Source organism: Rattus norvegicus, chromosome 5 (genome assembly GCF_021556685.1).
Source record: "Rattus norvegicus strain SHRSP/BbbUtx chromosome 5, alternate assembly SHRSP_T2T, whole genome shotgun sequence".
Taxonomy (NCBI): Eukaryota; Metazoa; Chordata; class Mammalia; order Rodentia; family Muridae; genus Rattus; species Rattus norvegicus.
The window spans coordinates 123,881,305-123,889,923 of NC_141538.1; the positions used below are offsets into that span (position 1 = coordinate 123,881,305).

The 8,619-nt window shown below is 44.6% G+C and overlaps 1 protein-coding gene across 2 annotated transcripts in view; it reads right to left on the bottom strand.

The window, feature by feature from the left end:
* Slc35d1 (solute carrier family 35 member D1) overlaps positions 1 to 7,917 on the bottom strand; it is a 58,034-nt gene extending 50,117 nt beyond the window's left edge. Inside the window, exons 1-7 of one of the 2 annotated variants that reach the window (XM_087548128.1) lie at positions 7,233 to 7,917; positions 6,633 to 6,666; positions 6,446 to 6,532; positions 5,716 to 5,783; positions 3,885 to 3,956; positions 3,054 to 3,122; positions 723 to 825 (exon numbers count right to left, since the gene is read on the bottom strand). In XM_087548128.1, coding sequence (XP_087404254.1) covers positions 723 to 825; positions 3,054 to 3,122; positions 3,885 to 3,956; positions 5,716 to 5,783; positions 6,446 to 6,532; positions 6,633 to 6,666; positions 7,233 to 7,435 — 636 coding nt within the window. In that variant the 5' untranslated portion in view covers positions 7,436 to 7,917. 2 annotated transcript variants of the gene reach the window in all.
* Positions 7,918 to 8,619: the final 702 nt, after the last annotated feature.

Genomic DNA, 8,619 nt, shown 5'->3' on the forward strand with positions numbered 1-8,619 from the left:
TCAAACACCTGGTTTCTAAGGGTCTGGACTGATGCAAGTCACAACTGAGTGTGTCTATGTGTAAAGTAGACTGTGAGCAAGCAAAGAGCATTGTGGAAAGCACTTGTGTACACACCGCCTATGGAAGGCAGTCTGGGCCCAGGAATGCCGTGCTCTCTGAGGGCAGGCCCAGCACGCCCTAGCACTCAAAGTCATCTTTGTTCCACAGACTTGGCCAGCACTCACTTGCCAACGGCCCACATTTCCCTGTACTTTCTTCTCATCCCAGACCCCTCCCCAAGTCTTCTAGAATATAACCGTAATCATGAAGACATTTTTCTCTGTGAATATTTCTTTCTTCTTCTACCTCATTCTAAGTCAACATTCACACACTTCCTTCTAGAAAAGCCAGCATTACAACCTTGTTTTGTTTTCTTGTTTCTTTGTTTGTTTGTTTGTCTGAGATAGTATTTTACTCTGTAGCCCAGGCTGGCCTCATTATGCAGCCTGGGCAGGTTTTGAACATGGTGATATCCTCCTGCCTCAATTACCTGAGTGCCGAGACTCCAGGCATTAGCCACAGTGCCTTACAATCATAAATGTATTGTATTAGTATGAACACATATACAGACCACCTTCAGAGAGCTCCTATGTTCTTTCAACTCCCCTAAGTATGTTTCTTTATTCCACATTTCCCCACCATCCGAGAGCATCCAATGACAAAGCTGTAGAGTGCTACTTACTTTCGAATCTAACTTCTGTTTCACATATGCACCATTTGCTGCTGTCAGGACATCATTGATCAAAATAAAAACATATCCTTCCAGATCAAAGGCCAAGTCAGAGCTGCCGAACATAAGCAACACTTTAAGATCACCTTAAAAAATATGCAGTTAATTTCAAACACAGGCCAAAGTACTTGCAAGAACATGTTCTCATCTAGGTCTCATCTAGGTAGACCTCATGCATGCATTTTAGCAGCTAGCAGCATTTCCTAAGACCTGGCCACATTTGTCAACTTTATGAGAAATATCCATGCTTGTATGTGTCACCACAAAGAGTCAATCATGCAGCCAGACATCATGGCAACATCTAAGGCAGAAGGATAGTGGGTTAAGGTCAATGGGGGCTATAGACAGAGATCCAGGACAACCTGGGCTACATAGCTGAGACCCTACCTCAAACAAACCTCACACACACAATATAATTATTGTTTCGGTTTGTTGTATACTGCTTTAAAGTCAAAATCAAATAATAAGCGACCAAATTTGCCACTACCATAGCAGAAGGCGTTGGTCTCCGACATAAGGAGGCCAAAGACAGAGCTGTGAACAAGTCATTGTTTTCAAAGATTCACATAAAATACTGGAGTAACTTGTCACTTGGTGGGATTTCCGAAGCATGGTGACAGTTCTGATATCAAGCCACAAGGGTGCATAGGCAAATACTAAGAAGTGGCTGAATGGCTGCTCAATGGGGTGACGAGGTGTAACTGGTGAGATCAAAACAACAAGGTCCCTACAGTTTACCAGCCTGACTATCACAAGAACTCAGTAACTAGAACCCAAATGAAAATCTAACAGAGCAGGCCTGCAGTGCACTCTCACACCCTCGCTCTCTCTGGCCCTGGAAAGACACTACATATTCACGGATGGAGTAGTAAAGGAAGCCCTTTAGGCCACTGCAACTTCAGCCAAAGGCAGACGTGGGAGGCCCTGATATAGTACAATTTTTGTTCTCACTGGCATGGAGGAACTACTGTAAAATACACTGGGTTTAGTATGTCACCTCTAAGAAGAAAGGTAGGTGGCTAATAATGAATTCTTCTCAAAGGAACGGGGCAACCTGGAGGGAAAGGCAGTCAGCTACGCAGCTGACTTCCAGGAACCAATGTTGTTGCCGTCTTTTTTTTCCTAAGAATGAAATTTCAGTGTCAACAAGATGGCCCATCCTATACAGGCACTCGCCACTAAGCCTGATGATCTTCCTGTTCCCAGGACCCACACAGGGAAAGAGAACAGACTACCACTAGTTGTCCTCTGATCTCCATACACATGTGTTGTGGCACACATGCACACACACAAAATAACTAAATAGAAAAAAAAGTTTTTAAAAAGAGAATGGAATTTCACTTGGAGATTTAATGTAAAATAGAGTTTGAGTTCTATACCCCCATTACATACACTCATACCACAGGCAGATGACGAAAACTATAAATCATTAATGAGCCAAAGAAGTACAGTGGACTTCCAAAGGAAAATAAATGTGTAGCATTAGTAAATGTATCTGCACACCCAAGCTGGGTGCCATGTCTAGAAGACTTCTAGACATACCTTCAACTTTCATCCTTTAGGTATATATTTTCCCCATGCCTGTCTGCCTTTCCTTCTTCCTGTCTACAATTATATACAATATTCAGTAATCAAATTGGGGTAATTTGTATTGGGGTAATCTTAAAAGTGTATCATGGCTTTGTGTCTTCCTCCAAATGGGAAAAGCTTCAACAGTCTAATAGAGTAACCATGCCATGACGTTTGTGATGTGCCCTAAGAAAGGTCAAATGAAGCGATGCTTCTCCTCCTTTTTCCATAAAGGAGAAAGATTCATTGTTCTCGCTCATCTCACGAAAGGGCAGGTGTCACTGTCTGTAACGGTGACATACAAAGTGAAGGAATTCAGATGTTATAAAATCACAGACCTGGTTTCAGACAGACTCAACTTCTAGCCTTGCTGCTTACTAGTTGGAACCTTTAAGAGTTATAGAAGATTGAAGTTCTTTGATTATAAAACAGAAAAATTATAGCTCTCGGAACTGAAAAGAATACATAAATGTGTCATCGCTGAATATACTGTGAGGCATCTGGTATGTGGTCGGCAATCAGAAGACAATATCAGATCCTAAATTTTACACGTTGATTTTAGGAATCCCCTAATCTACATTTCACTAGCTTTGATCTAATACAGCCTAAAAGATTTAATGCTTGAATCTTTTGAGTAGTTTTCAAAGATGCTCCAGACGTATTATTAATAACTATTGATTATTAAAACACAAGCTCTAAATGGCCACGTCTTACCTGGCGGCTATGAAGGCCCCAATGATCATGGCGAATACAGTCATCTTAATACCCCAAGAGAAAGTCTTCCTACAAAACAATTGTAAACATACATACATGTGACTTTATCCATGGAGATTTATTTTACATCAGTGACAAAAAATGAGAAATGCTTTCTTTAAAAAAGATAAATACAATCACATTTCAAATATTTCCAAGGAGGATATTTAAAAGATGAAGTAAAAACTCCTTTTGTTATAGAATGAACTATATCCATTTCTCTCTTATTCTTACCATTTGTTTTTTGTCACTGAGTTGGGATTTCTATGTCAGCGTTAAGTATAAAAACGTCCCACATGTTTGCAGTAAAACCAGCCAAGACACAAACACTATTTAAAACTTGCACCTAGGATTCTGAGCTGGCTCTGCCCAATAGCAGCAATAGCTCTAGATAGCACATCCCATGTTCAGCAAATTTCCAACTACGGTCTGTAACCTTCCTACATTATTCTATCAGCAAGGCAATCAGCCTATTTACGCTTTCCAAAACTTAAAATACAAGCAAGGCAGATAATTTAATATCTCATATATGCTGGATATCTTTTCAAGGTGTTTAAAAATATATAAAGAATAAATTCATGGGGCTAGAGAGATGGCTCATGAGTGAGATTCCTAGCACCCATCTGACGCTTCTCACCACTGCCTAGAAAACTTCAGCTATGGGAAATTCAGCACCTTCTTCTGGCCTCAGACAACCATACATGGGGCATACGCCCACCCACATAAACACATGCGCATAACTAATGCTATCAATCTAACAAACAGGGGCCGTACATTACAAGTAGAACTCACTTAAGTAGAGCGCCTTCAGCAAACATTGTAAACAGAATGGAGAACCTTCTCAGGACTGTAAACATGGGCAGGCTGCAAAAGAGAAACAAGGAGGCAAACTGAAGCTTGAAAATGTGCAACTACAAATCAAGATTCTGCGGATTGGTAGTTTCCAAAGATGCTCATCTCTTTCTGACTGCGTGCAAGTTCTGTACTGATTAACCTTATTACCCTGGGGACAGTTTTTTTTTTTAATTTAAAAGCCTTTAAAACATTAACTACAAAATGGTAAAACCATGCATCTATTATCACAGACTAATAGCATACGCTTTTAAGTTTCACTCTGATAATTATGCAAATACCATGACCACAGCCACATGATTCTCTAATATGGAAGGCTTCATTCCTCTTCACTGAAATGACTTTCCTTCTTAACCTCTACACCATTAAGAAAATGTCAATGGAAATCCTATCCATGAAACAGTTTTAAGGATGTTCCTCTAAATCTTAGAGCAGTCTGCTTGCACTAATCAAACATCCAGCCTCTTATAATTTAAGAATTTCTGAATATACTTCGCTCTAGAACGCTTTCAACTTGTCTGGCAATCAAAGACAGAGTGCGAATGCAAACATGGATGACAATGGATTTTTTAAAGTGAATTTTGTATAAGCAGCACTCTGCAGTAGGCCTGCATTTCCTTCCTAGTACACAATGAGATGGAAAAGGAGTCCCTCCCTATGATGAATCTGACTTCCTAGGAATTCCCCCCCACCCCCTGCAGATATTCTGATCATTCTATCGGTGTTCTTGGTTAAAAAAATTTTTAAAAAGGAGAAACAAAATTTTCTTTGCCTGTGGTCCTCATACATCTCCACTCTGGTTCTGTTTTTAAGATTTTATTTCTAATTTTACATACATCTGTGTGGGTATGTGCATGCCAGTGAAGGTGTCCGAAGAGGCCAGAAGAGAGTGTTGGGTCTCCAGTGATCTGCCTGGTTTGAATGTGGGGACTGAACCTGGGTCCTCTGGAAGGGCAGCCAGTGCTCTTCAGACGTCTCTTCACACCCCTCCTCGTCGTTTACAATTGTATAACATGTCAGCTATCTTCCCCTGTGATTTACCACACATACACTGGCACAAAGCCAGAAGCCAAGAACCAGGAGATGAGAGGATGTGCGGTATTGCCAGAGTAGAGCTACTACTTCTTTCTAAAGTGAACGGCCTTCCAGTTGATGATCAGTCATGTTCATGTCAAGATTCCATCTGACTTTAACCTCTCCATGTCCAAAGGGAACCTGAGGAAATTCTAATGTCCACTATCTGATTCGCTGTTTGGAGTACACTTAAAATATATAGTGTTTATGAATTATATTATAGAAGTAAAATCCCAAACCAGACACAAGGGCAGCATTCTGGAGACACAGGCAAGTGGAGTGAGTGCCACAAATTCAAGGCCAGTCTGGGTTGCATGGTGTGTCCCAGGTCATCCATGACTACAAAGTAAGATCCTATCTGAGGCAGGAAAAAATATCTTTCTCCATGGCGGGTCTGCAAAACTAATGAAAATCTACTGCACCACTGATAATATTTGATCGCTTCTAACATGAAGTGAGACAGGAAACAAAATTCCTTCCTTAACTTCAAATAGACAGCTTGTAACCAAAACTTTGGGTTCAATCTTCATTATTTGACAGCAGAAACTTCCTGGTGTTTTCGTGTCCTTCACCCCCCACACCCCCTCCCCCATACACCCCTGCCATACTCCATAGCAATGCATTAATATGACGGTCATTTGTACTTTACTCTAAAGCTACATTATTTTAACCCCGTTAGGAAAATAGTTATCCATACTTCAGTTTCTTTGTGCTGAACAGTCCCGTGATTTGGTTCCCGAAATAGAGCAGAGGTAGTGGAAACGTCTGGAAAAGTGAAAAGGGTAACGATCTCAATAATAAAGACATTGACAGCAAAGTCCTTCCAAACAGCAACAGCCCTGTTTATACAGTCAAATTCTTTCCACTTGAAACATAAGAGTAGTTCCCATAAACAGTACTGACCCCCATGAAACACCCAAACAACATCAACTATCCTTGGAAGAAAAGGGGACGGCAGGAAGAAAGGAGACAGAAATATGAACATGATCAACCATGTGAGGCTGAAACATCACTTGCCTGGAAATATGGTACTATCTAAGTCTGAGACTCTGATGTCCACAGAACAAGAGAAAGCATTCCTGCCTCACGTGGAGTTTCACGGAAGCATAGAGAAGAATATGAAAACACCCCATCACCCCCACACACACCTCCAAAAAAATAAAAAGGGAATAATGAAACCAGAAGGTCATGGCTAAAGTGGATAGATCTGTTCCCAGAAACTCCTTAATCAAAACAGAAGGATTTTGTATCCTCACTTTCAAGACCTGTGGCCTGTGTTCTCTAGCTCTGCTATAGATACTTATAGACTAGGGTTGGAGCTAGACTTCATTTTTAAATATTCAAGACGCTGATTTTTTTCCCCCACCCTTAAGCCACAGAATGACTCCTTTTTATAAAATAAAGTGTCCCTTCTTTCTCACTTTTACCTTTCGAGGTACATTTCTGTCAAAGTCAGGAAACTTGACTACTCTGAGTGCCTTTCCCACCCAGAGAACTGCTACCGTGGCCACCATCTGCAAACAGAGAACACACACTGATGCACTGTTCTGCATAGAAAGACACACACAGAACTTCTGACACACAGACCACGGGATACCCAAGATTCCAACTAACCTGGCCAAGTCCAACACATAGCGAGGATGGAAATCTACAAAAAGGGGTAAAGAAAGGGGGTTAAAAACGGCCAGAAAGTCTTCAGAGCACAGTGAATACAACTTCCACACTGTCAGCCTTAAAATGCATTCTGATTCAATCCATACCAATGCCTGCCCCTCCAATTAAAATTTTTTTTAAAAATTAAAAAAAAAAAAAAGATTTCTGTAGCCTAGGGCGACCACTTGTCTGGTCTTGTTCTGTTTTTACAATTCCCCTCCGCTTCCTGCAACGGATTTTTTCCAGAAAGTTAAGCCGCGGTGATCTCGTCCACGGTTTTAAATCTTTTAAATGAATCTTGGGGACACACACACAAACACACACAAACTTCTGCCCCGGAGTCCCAGTGACAGCGGCGACGGCGCGTGGGCGTGCAGCCGCACCGGTCCCGGGGCTGTCAGCCGCCGGGTCACTAGTCCCTGGGCACCGGCCTCGTTGTGTCCCCCCTGACCCCCAGTCCTAGCCGGCGCGGCGGAGAGCGTGGCCGAAGGCATCCCTTGGTGGGCTCGAACCCCTGTCCCCGCCCGCCGCGTCTCAGCAGTCACCCGCCAGCCGGACCACCTGTAGTTGGTGAGCACGCTCTTGTTGACCACCACGATGAGAAAGGAGCTCACGCCGTAGAAACCGGCAGCCAGTAGCTTCAGGAACACCGTTAGCGTTTCGGCCGGCGCCATCCCCAGCTCCTCCTCATCTCTGTGTGTGGAGGATTTCGCGGGGGCTTCTCCTTTAACCGGAGCATGCTGACGTCTGTGGACTTCCGCCATGGCGGCGGCGGCGGCGGCGGTGGCTGCGGCGCGGGCCTGCGAGCGAGCGGGGAGCCGGGGGTCTGGGCCTGGCGGTGCGGAGTGCGGTGGAACGCGGGCCCGGCGGTGCGGGGCGCGGAGAAGCGCGGGCCTGGCGATGCGGGACGCGGGCGTGGCGGTGCCCGGGCCCCGGGAGTGAGCCTGGCGGTGCGGGATGCCGGCCCTGAGCGCCGGGGCTCCGCGGTGCGGCCTAGCGTAGCGGCGGAGGCTCGGAAGGGACCCGGCGGCTTGCGGCAGGGCTTCGCGGGTTGTGCTGGCCACAGCTCCCCGCACTGCCGCCGCCCGTCCCCGCCCAGGGGTTGGGACACTGGGGTTCACACCCTCGGGGACTTTGCCCTAGCATAGTTCCTCGCGGGGTCAGCGAAGAGCCAGGGCTGGTTCGGCGGGACTGGGACTGGAGAGGAGTTGGGGACCCGGCATGGGCTTCGGGAGTAGCCGGGGGGGGGGGGGGGGGGGGGACCACTGAACCGGCCTGGCACGCACAGTGTTGCGCCTGCGCACGAATGCGCCCTGGGTCCCCCTGCGGGGAGCATGGGGGTTATGCAGGAGCCCTGCTGCAGGCCTAGTGGTCCCTCCCTACTCTAACGTGTAGCTGGCAGAGAATTGATGCCCTGTTGCATCCTCAGTTATTCTGAATGCTCTTTTTGACCTCCCTTGCAAGGGGGGTCAAAATTCACACCAACTATCAAATGTGATTCAACGGTAAACAAAGATTTCATTCATTCGGCAAAGTGAGACTTCTCAGACCTCTGAAATTCTTTTTGTTGTTATTTGCCTGTTTGTTTTAGCTGATACATCCCCGAAAAGGCAAGAGTGGGTGGGTGGAAAGTGAAGCGTTGCAATAAACCATGGACTAGTAAAAAGTTCAAGGTGTTCGGAGCCTAGATGATTTGTTCCAGTTCTAGGACTCCAAAAGATTCCCTGTGCTCTTAGGCAGATTCTATGGTCTCTGCACCTTCATCTCACCACCTCTGTTGTGTAAAACCAGTTCTGTTTTCTTCATACAGTGCTGTCACACAAGCAAAGAATACCCGTCTAAGCACGGACGTTACATTCCTACTTTTCGAAAGAAAGTTTTGAATTATTTCCCCTAATTTACCATCTTCTTAAGTTTCTTTTTTATTATTACTTTTTAAACTGTGGTA